This window comes from Suricata suricatta, chromosome 12 (genome assembly GCF_006229205.1).
Source record: "Suricata suricatta isolate VVHF042 chromosome 12, meerkat_22Aug2017_6uvM2_HiC, whole genome shotgun sequence".
NCBI lineage: Eukaryota > Metazoa > Chordata > Mammalia > Carnivora > Herpestidae > Suricata > Suricata suricatta.
In genome coordinates this window covers 54,239,444-54,253,008 of record NC_043711.1, presented here as the reverse complement: position 1 = coordinate 54,253,008, position 13,565 = coordinate 54,239,444, and the positions used below count along the sequence as shown (strand labels likewise).

At 42.6% G+C, this 13,565-nt stretch overlaps 2 protein-coding genes across 5 annotated transcripts in view; one reads left to right on the top strand and one right to left on the bottom strand.

Moving 5' to 3' along the window:
• Positions 1–775: 775 nt before the first annotated feature.
• Positions 776–10,236, bottom strand: MBD4 (methyl-CpG binding domain 4, DNA glycosylase). The gene is made up of 8 exons (XM_029917005.1): positions 9,964–10,236; positions 8,764–8,994; positions 7,333–8,156; positions 4,037–4,111; positions 3,825–3,959; positions 2,826–2,975; positions 2,239–2,342; positions 776–1,338 (listed from the first exon to the last, which is right to left on the bottom strand). The coding sequence occupies exons 1-8, from the start codon at positions 10,050–10,052 to the stop codon at positions 1,261–1,263; spliced, it is 1,686 nt and encodes a 561-aa protein (XP_029772865.1). The 5' UTR covers positions 10,053–10,236; the 3' UTR covers positions 776–1,260.
• A 232-nt stretch (positions 10,237–10,468) lies between these two features.
• The window catches only part of IFT122 (intraflagellar transport 122), a 73,376-nt gene continuing 70,279 nt past the window's right edge, over positions 10,469–13,565 (top strand). For all 4 annotated transcript variants that reach the window (XM_029917195.1, XM_029917196.1, XM_029917193.1 and 1 more), the window contains exon 1: positions 10,469–10,584. In XM_029917195.1, the coding sequence (XP_029773055.1) occupies positions 10,544–10,584 (41 nt within the window). In that variant the 5' untranslated portion in view covers positions 10,469–10,543. The remainder of the gene's footprint in view (positions 10,585–13,565) is intronic.

The window sequence follows — 13,565 nt, the reverse complement described above, 5'->3', positions numbered from 1 at the left end:
TGCACTTAGTAAATGCTACTTTGACGTTTGTTAAATAAAGATGTAATGGGACATCATAAAGTTGATGTTTTGGGGGTGGCAGGGATGTGGCCAGTTTTCTCATTCTCTGGTCAAAATTCTTCTCTGTCTCAAAACGAAAACTAGCTCACTACAGTGGAAACAACCCACTAGCCCTGTGGCATACTCCACCCTACCACAAAGGCAGTTTCCCTAACAATTTATTTTTCATTTATTCAATCAATTTTGTTTTCAAATTATACCTTAAAATGCAATTGGTAATCGAGACTTAATAACTTGGGATTTTCTTTGTTGCTGCTTGGTGAGTTCTTCCTAAGGTAAATGTTTCAGTATTAGAGCTACAACATTATGATGCCTGTATTAAGAACAGCACAAAACTTAAAAGCTTTCACAGTGGGGTCAAGGTGCATGAGCCAGAAGCTGATACTCTGAGACAAAACGGCAGGCAGATAGTCACAAGTTATCAGTTGGATGCTGGGGTCAAATCTCTACTTCCTAAAAGCCAGCACACAGTCATCAAGAACACATGATGACAGGGGCACCTGGGTGACTCAGTTGGTTAGGCCTCCAACTTCGGCTCAGGTCATGATCTCACGTTTGTGTATTCAAGTCCTGTGTCGGGCTCTGTGCTGACAGCTCAGAGCCTGGAGCCTGCTTCTGATTCTGTGTCTCCTCTCTCTGCCCCTCCCCCTCTCATGCTCTGTCTCTATATCAAAAATAAGTAAAACATTAAAAAAAGAACACATGATGACAAAAGTAACATTGTTATCTTTTAATAAAAATCTTGTTAACTGCCTATTATTAGCTGCCTATTACCCCCTATATCATTTCTTACATATCTGGGTGCAAACTCTGATTGCTTCCTACATAACTGTGTAATTCCATTTTTATAGAAAGAGAATAGAACGTCTAATTTTTCCTTAAGCAAGATTGATAGAAATTTGCTTTGTATTATTGAGAGTTGACAAAAGTTTTTTTTCCACTTCAAATCACATTTTATTATTGGTAAAGTCATTTACATTTTTAGGTTTCTTGTCAAATAACAATCTATTTTTTAAAAAACCTCAAACATGTCCTAGTACATTCAGTAGCAAAGATCTACCAGTGTTACGCATATTGAGAAAGCCTACATCACGTTTCTAGTTGGACTAATTAAAATCTATATGCCTATGTTTAATGGAGCTCTTAACAATCAAGTGCAAAGTAAGGTGTAAAAACTGAGTTTGAAAACTTCAAAGAATTTTAAGACAGACTTAATTTTTCATGATTTTCCCAAAGCCAGTCATGATATTTATTTAATTTATGGTCTTCAGGGTGCACCTGGAAGAAATACAACACATTAGGAGTCAGAAGTTAGAAATAAATTTTTTAAATGGGCCTTTCAAAGGTATGGTAGCTACAACACCTTACCGTAATATTTCTGAAAATTATAACCTTTAACCTAACTGAATTCATGAATGCTTAAAACAATATCTTACATTAAGGCAAGCCTTCGCAAAGTACTTTCCAATTTAGTACTCATCTTTACCATGATCTAGCATGTGGAGTGCTGATAACATGAGTCAAGTATTAACATGCCATCCTCCAGGAGTTATAGGCCCTGAGAGTTATCACTGTACATAGTGGAGCAGGAATGGGCTTGGCCAGATCTTCTGGCTGAATGCTTTAGGGTGAGTCACAGACTAAGAGGGCGGTGTACCAGTCCACCTGCCTATACCCACCAGCCTCCAGGACACCCACTGCATACCTGGGGACGGGGCATATTCATTTGAATGGGTAGCTGAAATAGGGCCCAGTTACCCCAAAAGTGGTCTGGGCCCACTAGGAGAAACCCCCACAAGCATACACTCCAAGTGCAGGCCTGCCTGCTTTCCTCCAGCTGTGTCACGTTTGAAGGCTAATATGACTGTGACCGGAGGAGAACCACGTCAGGCTTGGAGACCATACATGAAGGGGAATGACATTACAGGGCCAGAAGTGATAAACTGCTGGAGGTCAGTCAGGGGCCACACCAAGGAGTCTTTACGGAGGTGGGAGTGTCTATGGAGCCTCTCCCTTCTGCCAAGAGCCCCATGCCACCACTGCCCCTCAAGCCTGGGACAAAACTGGTTGTGATGGTGATAACACATGTGCCCAAAAAGTAGTTTTGGCTATTGGGTGGCCTTAGTTTGCCTCAGAGACAAAATGTGCTAGAGACATCATGGTTGAGCTGGGCCTCACCTGCTTCCACTCATTGACGCAAAAAATTCGGTAAGAGTCGTTGCCATATTTGCCAATCCCGTGGAGCTCAATTGGGTACTTCCACTGCTTTGTCAGATATTCATCTGAAAAGATAAAACCTCACGTATCAGGTCAGCTTCTAGAAAGACACTTTCCCCAAATATGTGGTGATGCAGAGTTGGATGGTGAGAATGGCAGGAAGGGACAGCAAAAAGGCTTTCCTAACCCCAGTTCTAGTGGCTCTTTCTGCCGAATTCCCACAGCACCGTCTGAACCTCTCACCTGCCACTTACTAGCCATTATTATTTTGTGCTGTGCTAACTAGGCAGAGGTAAAGTCCTTGAGATGAATGGGGCATTCTGCTTCACTGACTTCATCCTGCCCAGATGGCCTGCCCCAGTGGTGGGCAAAGATTTACTGCTTGGGTCAGTGGGAGACTGTGGTTTGGGACAAGTGGACTGTTTTTTACATGCTTTTAGCCCTCGAGCTGAATGACCTCTATTAATACAGTAGCATTAAAGTTTAAGGTTGGGCTCTCTTAAATAGGCACAGTTTATGTTCTTTCCTTTGGGTATACGGGAAAGTACCTGAGAACTTGATAATGGTTTTTGCTCGAAGATCGTAGAGACCAAGAGGTTTAAGAAGTTCTGACACATCTCTCCAGTCTGCGGTTCTTGCTACCTCAGCTGAAGGGTACTTCTCTAGAAACTCCCAGAGCACAGGGATTGCCATTTTACCTGGGAAGTAAAAGTAACTGTGATTACAAGCCTCCCAGTGGGTTGTTTTTAAATTCAGGTACTTCCTCTCTACAAATTTCATATAGAGAGTTTTGTTTTTTTCTTTTTCTTTTTAAATCCCTGACGAGAAGCCATTACTTGAACTGGCAACCACCTGCAGTGTCAAAAACCAACACTATTGGCTATTAGGCTCACAGTCTGAATCATACTGATCCCTGGCCTTGCATGATATTAGTTTTCAAATGATCCAGCCATCAGATAACTAGTATAAATGCATACAGAACACAAGGTGCCAGTGACAGTAAAGAAATAATCCAGGGGCACCTGGGTGGCTCCATCGGTTGAGCATCCGACTTCAGGTCAGGTCATGATCTCATGGTTTGTGGGTTCGAGCCCCGCATCAGGCTCTGGGCTGACAGCTCAGAGCCTGGAGCCTGCTTCAGATTCTGTATTTCCCTCTCTCTCTGACCCTCCCCTGCTCACGCTGTCTCTCTCTGTCTCTCAAAAATAAAATAAAAAACATAAAAAAAAAAAAGAAATCATCCAATGAAAAAGAAATGCTTTTACACATGACAGAAGTTGGAATTTGTTAAGTAACTGATTTTCACTATGACTAAAACTAGTTTGGAAGTAGAAAATAAATGACAATCTGTTCCTGAGGGCTAAAAAGGCTTTGGCTGTCATCTAGTCTAACCTGATGGGTGAAGAGTTGCAGGGCTGACAGGGGAAGTCCTTGCGTGAGGTCACACAGACTCAAAGTTAAACTTGAACCCAGGCCTCCTAATCAATCCAGTGGTCTTTCTCCTCATCGCACTGTGCCTAAGACAAAGATTAAAATAATCCACAAACCTGAAGTCCGATTGAGAAATATAGTAGCAATGAGGAGCTTCCATGGGTCGTGGAAAAGTGTTTCTTGAATGAGGTTAAACGGTGACCGAGGAGGTGTCCACTTCTTAAAGGCTTTGCGTCGCGGGGGGCTAAGGGCTAAACAAACACACTGCATCAGAGCTCAACATCTGAAACAGATTTAAAATTGGATTTTCTGATTGGGAAAGGGATACCTTCTTTGTTATATTTGCTGGAAAAATATAGGCTTGTTTTCCTTTTTTCTACTTGTGTCCGCGGCCTGGTATCTTCTGAAAAGGAATGGTGAACATTGTTTATAGAAGCTATGGCTTAGGCTAAAGAAATACTCAGGGGAACAAATAATGAAAATGCACTACTATTATAAAGCATTTAGTATATGCCAGTTACTGTTCTAAGCACTTTACAAATATTAACCAATTTAACACTACAGACCTACAAGCTAGGTACTATTTACTTTTACCTTACAGAACTGAGTTACAAAGAAACTAACTCACACAGCTACTGACAGAGACAGTCTGGTTCAGTCTGGTTCCTGAGTCCATACTTTTAAACCACTTTGTTAAACTAGTACACTAAGATTCATGCTCAGAGTTCAAAGAATTGACAAATTAGAATATGGAATATTTTATTTTTAAATAAATTTTCCATTTTTTTAAATTTATTTTATTTTTTATTTGTAAATTTAAAAATTTATAAATTTAAAATTTTATTTTAAATTTTTTTATTGAGACAGAGAAAAACAGAACATGAGCGGGGAAGGGGCAGAGAGAGAGGGAGACACAGAATGCGAAGCAGGCTCCAGGCTCTGAGCTGTCAGCACAGAGCCCGATGCGGGTCTTGAACTAATAAACCTTGAGTCATGACCTGAGCTGAAGTCAGCCACTTAACTGACTGAGCCACCCACGTGCCTCTGGAATATTTTAAATCAGGACATATTTGTACAATGTGGTTAAAACATCTTGAGACTATATCATGAATATCTTCCCCCATGTTCTTAAGTAAAAAAGCAATATTCTACATATGATCCCAAGTTAATAAAAAAAGAAAAAAAAGATAGAGATTAGAATGTAATAAACCAAACCAGTATAATGCTTGTTGCTCATTGTTCTTTTCTCCTTTAATTTTCTATATTTTCCAAAATTTCTGCAGTGAACACTTTACACTTAAAAAAAAAAAAGGATATAGACAAAACAGAAGCTGCCGAAAAACCTCATTTGGACTTTGTACTGACCACTGTCTACTGGGAAGCTCAGTTAATTTAAGAAAGACCATTTGACTGACATTATTGGGCTTCCCAACTCTCTAAAATCATCACATTTAATACTATCCATAATATTACCCTCTAAATTTGAATGTCAGTTAATAATACCTTTCATTTGTATAGCATGAAGCCACCTTTTTCACTTCTCCTTTTACTTTGTAATACTCTTGATGTGAAACACAAGACTGGTGAGGATTATTACCTCCCTTTTATAGATAAACAAACTGAGGCTTAGAAATGAAACAACCATCCTGGGGGTGTCTGGCTGTCTCAGTCAGAGAAGCATGAGACTCTTGATCTCAGGGTCATGAATTTTTGAGCTCATGTTGGGCCTAGAGATCACTTTTTTTTTTAATGTTTATTTATTTTTGAAAGAAAGACACACAGACACACACACAGTACAAGCAGGGAAGGGGCAAAAAGAGAGGGAGTCACAGAATCAAGAGCAGGCTCCAGGCTCTAGGCTGACAGCACAGAGCCCACCTGGGGCTTGAAGCAACGAACCATGAGATTATGACCTGAACCAAAGTTGGATACTTAACCGACTAAGCCACCAAGGTGACCTGGGCATAGAGATTACTTGCTAAAAAAATTAAAAAAAAAAAAAGAACTTAAACAGCCATCCCAAAATGGGAGTGGGATTGACTACAGATTGGGACAGGTACTGAGCTCTCCCAATAATTAGCTGTTTTTTTCCTATTTTGAAGAGGCAAAGCCTAGTAGAAAAAAAAAAGAGAACAAAGGAAACTTTTATTAGTTACATTTCTTCTGTGGGTTCTTATAAATAATTATTAACTACCCTCTTTTATTACTAGGAGACTGAAACTCAGTATACTTGGCATTTCCCAACTAAGCCAATGAAAAAGTCTACTATTCCACTAGATACCTCTTAAACTAAGGCTACTTCACCTCATGTTGAGAACTAGACTTCTTGGGGCGCCTGGGTGGCTCAGTCGGTTGAGCGTCCAGCTTCGGCTCAGGTCATGACCTCACGGTTCCTGGGTTCGAGCCCCACATTGGGCTCTGTGCTGACAGCTAGCTCAGAGCCTGGATGGAGCCTGTCTTCTGATTCTGTGTCTCCGTCTCTCTCTGACCCTCCTGTGCTCAGGCTGTCTCTCTCTCTAAATAAAAACATAAGAGAGAGAGAGAGAGAGAGAGAGAGAGAGAGAGAGAGAAAACTAGACTTCTTTATGAATAGGATACTTCCATTTTGGTCACAAAAGGATGTTTTTCATATTTTATTCACCTGTTATACTAGCAATAAAGCTACATAAACATTAAGACTCTAAGAAGCTTAAAGTCTTTAAAGAACAGGCTTAAATCCTTAGGCAGCCCCTAGGTATATATGGTTCATCTTCTATTAAAGGTAAGGGAATTCTAGGCACAGCAAAGACATAAAATCATGAGTAGGGCTGAGAACAGGAATCAAATCTAACCCCCTGTTCCACCAATTTGTCCAGGCTATCTCCCAAAAGGACTTTAAGTAAAATTCTTCTTCTTCTTTAAAGGAGTTATTCATTATGCCATTATGGCCATTATGGCATAATGAATATATAATACAGGGCTACCCAAAAGGTCTTCTTATTTCTTATTCACTGAGGTATTATAAAGGCAAAACTACTAAGCTCTGAATTCTGTATTAAGAGCATATTACGAATAATAGATGAACTATATGTTTACAGTTTTGAATTATTTAGAGCTCTAAAGCATTTTAGAGAAGCATTACATTATAAAAGAAGATAAAAGTGACTATGATATGTACAAACTGAAATTGGAAATCACATATCAGTAGTAACATAAGGGATACTAGACACTGACTATTCGCAACCAGTTTACGCATAAAAAGATTCTTCCCCAAAGGTTTTCACAACTGGAACCTTTTTATTTTCCCTAAAGTTGTATAATATTACTAGCTAGAAAGAAGATGGGAAGAAGGGAAAGCACTGCTGAGGAGAGCCCAGCTGTCGCACCAGGGAGAGACGGTGGCAGCTGTTCACGGCACAATGCTCCTTTTCTGGGGGTATCAAGGTAGGAGCCTGCTGATTCCCTCTATGCCGCAGGTTTGAAGAGGTTAACAGAGGTACGAGGATCAAATGGTAGGACATATCTAATATTTGACCCTATTTCTTCATTCTATTTCCACATCCTAACTGGGTACAGGCATGAAATATACTCTCTAGGAGTATAAACTCATCACATGTTTCCTAGCAGCTTTAGTGCTCTCAATACCTTGACACATTTTCACAGAAATAGAGGCGTTCTCTGTTTGCAAGCAGTTGTCATCCATTTCAGAGCTCTCAGTACGCAAAGGCTCCTTCCTTTCCCCAGCTTCTACTTTTGTTCTTATTTCCTCAGATTCTAAAGAGGTTTCCTCACACTTCTTGCTCCATTCTGCTTCTTCGATTAAATGTAATTTGTTTATAACGTCAGCAGGTATTTGTTCAAAACAAAAGTTTGATCCTGAACTCAATGATTTTTCTTTTATAAGTCTCTTTTCTTCATTGGTCACACTCCTGTTGCTTGCTCCTCCGGCATCAGAAATGGAGAAAGTTTTATCAAGCAGACTTCCTTGCTCAACAGGTTCACTTTCAGCATCTGCCTTATTATATTCAGATTCTCTTTTCCTGTTCCTTTGAGCAGACTTGGGAAGACCCTTCTGGCACCCTGTTTTAGTTTTCTTAACTTGAATTCCTTTTAAAATCATCACCTTTCCTTTGGACTTTCTAACCTTTCTGGGGTTAACATCATTAACACCCTCATCTTCTTTAAAGTGAGATGGTCCTCTGCTGCTTTCCAATTCTGAAGTGCCACTTGGCAGGGGAAAGACACCTTTTTTCCAACGGCTTCGCATCCTAAGGTTCCAGTTTGAATTGTTCCTTTCATTTTGCTTTTGGGACGTCAGAGGTGCTATGTTGTAATCTTTACGTTGGGGCTTGATGTCTCTTTTAGAAGGTACAGTAAAATCAAAATCTTCTGGTGTAAGAGAAGTCTCTCCACTTTTGTGAAGATATTTAGCAAGTGAACTTTTGGATCTGAACTTCAGTCCTTGTGGGCTATAAAATGATATAAAAGAAAACTTATTGGTAGTAAATAAAAGTGAATTTTAAAAAGAATTAGACATTTCAGATTTTTAATTAATAATTTCCAAATGTCACCATGGGTATTTATCACTTAAAATTTAAAAAGTGTGGGGTGCCTAGGTGGCTCAGTTGGCTAAGCGTCCAACTCTTGACTTGAGCTCAGGTCATGATCAAGCCTCACGCTGAATGTGGAACGGGCTTAAGATTCTCTCTCTCCCTCTATCCCTCCCCCACTTGCACGCACTCTCTCTTTAATCTGCCATGGGTATTTGTCACTTAAAATTTAAAAAGTGATAAAGCAGTACTTTTAAATAGTTTTCTCTATGATAGTATAAAATACTTTTATAAATATTTACAAATTTACAAATTTAAGGGCACCCATTTGAAGTAGAAGTATGAAGTAGAAATATGTAGTATGACTGTTTCCAGGTCACTTTATATAACTAACCTGTGACTCTCAAAGAATAGAATCCATAATGGTTGTATGATAAAAATAGAAAAAAGGCAAGATTATGCTTTCCTGCTACCTGTCTAGATAAAATGATTTGGCTGCGCTATCTGTACCACCTTGTATGCTCACCTGATAAAATATACATCATATCTTCCTGCTGTTTTCCCGGATAATCTTTGCTTCACAACTCTTTCCCATCCACATGGGACAGACTTATGGCATTCTGTCACCGTAGCACCACCAGTCTGACCGGAAGCAATGGATTCCTGCAGCAGGGGATTACACTCACTGCTGCTTTTTATCACTATTTGCTTTTCATCTTCTCCCACTCTTTTGGATCCCAGAGTAACATCTTCCTCACTGAAAAAAACAAAGTACAAGTAAATAGCTTACTTAAAATTTATTCTCCTCTGCTTATTCAGTTTCAATCCATGTCAGAACAGGAACCCTGTGGACTATTTAGACTATAGGAGAGACTAAAATCAGGATGGATCAGTGGTATGCTATGTGATTATCTCCCTGTCCTCCAACATGGGCTAAAAAGCATTGGAAACCTCTGTACAATCTATAGAGATATCTAACCCAGATTCTTTTCTACAAATAGGGAAACTAAGCAAGACTTAGTAACTAGAATTAGAATCAACCTCTTCTGAAGTACTTTGGGGTTAATAATTTGGGGGGGTTGGGTGGAACTTAAGAAACTATATAGTTCACACTTTAGGAATAAGGAAACTGAAACCTAGTGAAAACAGCACAAACTTTAAAGTCAAGGGACTGGGTTCAAATCGAAGCTCTGCCATTTACTAGGTATGTGTCCAAGACCAAGTTACTTAACCTCTCCGAGTCTCCTTTCTTCACCTGCAAAAAGGAGGTAATACTTCTTTAAAGGCAGTTCTGGGGATTAAATTTTGAAAAAAGAAAAAAAAAAAGATAATTCATCCTCACTCCGTATCTCACATATACAAGTACCATACTCGAAACAAGACTGTGGATTCCTCTGTAACTTCCTATAGAACCCATTTTGGGGACACCGCTGGCTGCTTAACATGACATCTCTTACATGGTCGTCCTAGGACCCTGCAACCCGAGCAGATCTCTCCCTGCTCCCCTTGCACAAAACATTACTGCTCCTTCCAGCTCTTCTCATCATTTCGGGTAACAAAATAGGGAGCACTCTAGGGCTGAACCACTGGAAAAGTATCTGAGCTACAGCTGTTGCTCCGAGTAACCTAACCCTGTGGGTCTCGAACTCTGTCGATCTTAATCACCCCACCCCGCTCCCATTTTTTAGGTGGTGAAAATGAGTCCCAAAAGGGGACAATGACTTGCCGAAGGTCACAGGGCCGGTCTGGGGCTAAGTGCTCACTGGAGGTGACGGAGGGGACAGCTCCGCAGTCCCCCAGGCTCGGACTCTCCATCCTAGCCGTGCCCTTCAAGTGGTCTCCGGCAGCAGCAACGGGGTGAGAGGGTGCGACAACCAAGGCGCAGAGCAGAATAAGATGCGAAAACTTCTGCCGCTCGGAGCGCAAGGACGAAAGCAAAGCTAAAGACCGGGAGCGTCCATCAGACACCACCTCGGCTTTCTCACCTCCCCCTCAGCCACAGACGCCATTTCCAGGGCTCAGCCAATCAAATCCTTCGTCGAGGGAGACGTACCGCCCTCCGCGCGTTCGGACCAGTCGCGCGAGCCCTAGGGGCGCAGACTCCTCCTAGACTCTGTTCCATCTCTGCTTTTGCTTCTTTCTTAGCCTTTCCTTTTAGATTTGCGCACTTGGAACTCGGCCGCGCGCGTGCGCGAGGCTCACTGCGCATGTGCGTTGCCAGGGGTAGCGCAGTAACCAAAGCCCTTAGGGGACTAGGGTCCATCACTGATTTGGGAGGAGGGGCCTGAGGCGTGAGGGAAACCGCGATGAGGGCCGTGTTGACGTGGAGGGATAAAGCCGAGGTTTGGTGAGGAGCGGGGCGGTCCGGGAGGAGCGGGAGGCCGAGCCCTGGCGGGGACGCGGGAACCGTTGGCGGGAGCCCCCGTGGTTCCCAAGGGTGACGGGCCTGCGGCCTGGGCTGAGGGCCCTGAACCGCGGGTCTGAGCGACTGCAGGGTCGCCTTCCTAGCCCTTTGCGGATGGAGAAACGGAGGCCTGGCGCGCGAGCGAGGGAGCGGTACCACGCGTGTGGTAGTGGCCCGTCGAGGCGGTTTTCCACAGAATCACAGTCTGGCCCCGTCCACCTCCGTCCCGGGTTCATCGTTCACTCACGACAGTTTCTCAAACGTCGCAGTTTTTGCCACCTCCACATATTACCGATCCTCTTGTTTCCTTGGCCTCTTTCTCGAAGTCGTCTCACTTGTATTCACTCAGACTTGATTTTCCAAGGAGACGCTTGCTCCGTATTTGGGAACCAGTACCCTTGCTAGGAGATCCCTGTGCAACTTAACGCAGAGAGAAGCAAAGCAGTGTTTGTCACAAAGTTGTCGCTGGATGCTGGAGCCTTTAAGCCTCCGGTGTGCAGTCTGGAGACCTGGAGGTTTGTCCCGTGCGGTCAGAGGTGCTGGAGAGGAGGGGCGTCACACCAACACTTTCCCCCGTGCTTCATCAGACGGCTTGGGAGGATCCCAAGACCATGACTTTCTTAGGAGTGGATGTCAATGTTGTAGTCCACGTGTATCCTCGAAATCCACCATAGAGTGAAACACCTGGGGAAGTGCTGCCTTACTGGATCACTGTAAAATCTTAAAAATCTTCCTAGATGATCTTTTCAGCTTTCCTGTGCGGCCTTTGGTTGGACCCCTGGAACAGGACCTTTGCCACCCCCTCTCTGTCCTTGCGTTGTCAGTCCTGTGTGAAGAAATTCTTTTCTCATGTCCTCACGCTGGAATTCTAAGCATTCTGTAGGGTCCCTTCAGAGATGGGTTCTCTCTTCTGTGGCTAATGGTTCCTGTGTGCCAGGCACTGGCTGAGAATTATGTCCTTTATATCTCACTGTCACTTCCCAGCAGCCCTAGGGTGCAGGTGCTGTAATTACCTCCGCTTCACATATAAGGAAGCTGAAGCACAGAGAGGGGAATTAATTTGCCAAGGTCACACAGTGAACAGGTGGTGGGGCCAGCTTTTCTCCTCCAGAGCCACTGCTGTTTGTTAGCTCCTACAGGAGTTTTTCTTCCAGTTACAGAGGCTGCAAACTCAGATGCCTTCGGGAGTCAGGGAGGCCTTAGAGGGGGAGACATCTTTGTGCATCTTAAATGCACAGAAGTGTCCGTCTTTCCCAGGAGTGGTCTGCTTTTCTACACCCCATTTCTCTTGAAACATACAGTCTTAGTGGCGTATCTTTCACTTCTACTTTCAATAGAAAATTGAGCTTAAAAAATTCCTTTTTACTTTTTTCTTAAGGCTGTTCTAAAGCTGCTGAAAACTAGCAGTCGAGCACTTGGCTCTGAGGTCAGAGAGTAAGAGGGAATGGCAAGGAGTGTGGCAAACTAGAGATCTCATGCTCTGCCTTAAAGGGGCAGCTGCTGCATGGCTCCTGCCAGTTACTCCCCTGCAGGAATCTGGCCTAGAGTGCTCGGATCTTCCTGTTTTCGCCAGAAGCTACGGATTTTTATGTGAAATGCCCTAATTTTTAAGTGTTGGCAACTAATCTAAAAAACTGAAATAAAACATCCATGTGAGCCAAACAAAACATTTGCTGGCCAAATACAGCCTGATTTGCTCCCAGTTTTCAACCTGGGGCATAGAATTGTGTTCGTTCCTCTCTTGTGGTACTGACAATCTGTCCAGTGTAAGAGTTAGTTGTGAATCTGTTTATCCCAGAGGTCTGTAACCCCTTTAAAAGTAATGGCTACTTTTATTCATTTCTAAGGCATATTCCAGAGCCTAGACAGATCAGTGGTTGGGGTGATGGATATTCATGTATTCATAATAAATGAATATGTGAGTGAAAGAATGATGAATGAAGGTTGGTTATTTGGATTTCGGCCTATTACAGCTTTGAAACAACTGATTAGAATCGGCAGTGACTGGGGTTCTATAGACCAGCAGTCTGATGGCAGCTACATGTGCCGTCTGGTAGCCAAGAGTACGACAAAGCAAAATAAAAGCTATTAGAAAAATAGGCAGTAGATCCAAGAGATCCCAGATGTCTAAGATTAATCCTCCACATCTGAACCGGCCACTGTCTCCTGGGCTGTGTCTTTTGCTTCCAGTCTCACCTTCCCCTGACAGGGGTGTTCTCTTTTTTGAGTCTGCTGCTGTGATCCATTATTCTACTTTGCGTAGTCCTAGATTGACTCCCATTTCCCTTCTGAATCAGATTGTGCATTTAACTAGGTGGTCCTGCTTACCCTCCCCCCTCACCCAGTGCTTGCTAGCATTTTAATTTTTGCTTTTCCAGTTCAACTGAAAGCTCCATTTTCCTATCCAAAGCTCCTTCCCAAGTGCTGTCTTATTCTTCTCTGAACTCCCTCAATTTTTCCTTAAACCCCCTGTTCCAGGTTTATCTCAGCCATGAGATTGCCTTATTCCAGTCAGGTCAATGCCATCTGCTATTACCCTCCAGTCACAATAGCTCGAATTTACTGAGTACTTGCTATAGGCCAGACAGTGTTTACATGCATTATTTTATTTAATTTCCACAACAACCTGTGAAGTTAGAATAATTACCCTATTTACAGATGATGAACTTGAGACTTCAAGTAACATAATTTGCCTAAGATTCCAAGTAGGTAAGTGGGGCTGGGGCAGATTGTGCAGGATTTGGAGAGGCACCTTGACCTTTGGGACTTCCATTTACAGTGGGGTGGGCACAAGGTTGGCGGAGGACAATTTGCAGGATTTGCCCTCTGTCTCTCTGCAATGTCATTTGACAATGTATCTTTCTCATAAAAGGTGGCAGATGGGTAGAGAGAGCCATTCTGTAGTGTAATGAACTGTTCTGCAG

What these genes read in the sequence shown, in the direction of transcription:
- MBD4 (XM_029917005.1), bottom strand. Translation starts at nt 10,052, where the DNA reads ATGGAGAGTCCGAGCCTGGGGGACTGCGGAGCTGTCCCCTCCGTCACC. An exon ending in TTCTGTGAAAATGTGTCAAG is followed by an intron (nt 4,112 to 7,332) that starts GTATTGAGAGCA and finishes ATTCCTTTTCAG; the next exon opens with AAGATACCAGGCCGCGGACA. An exon ending in AACCATTATCAAGTTCTCAG is followed by an intron (nt 2,343 to 2,825) that starts GTACTTTCCCGT and finishes TTATCTTTTCAG; the next exon opens with ATGAATATCTGACAAAGCAG.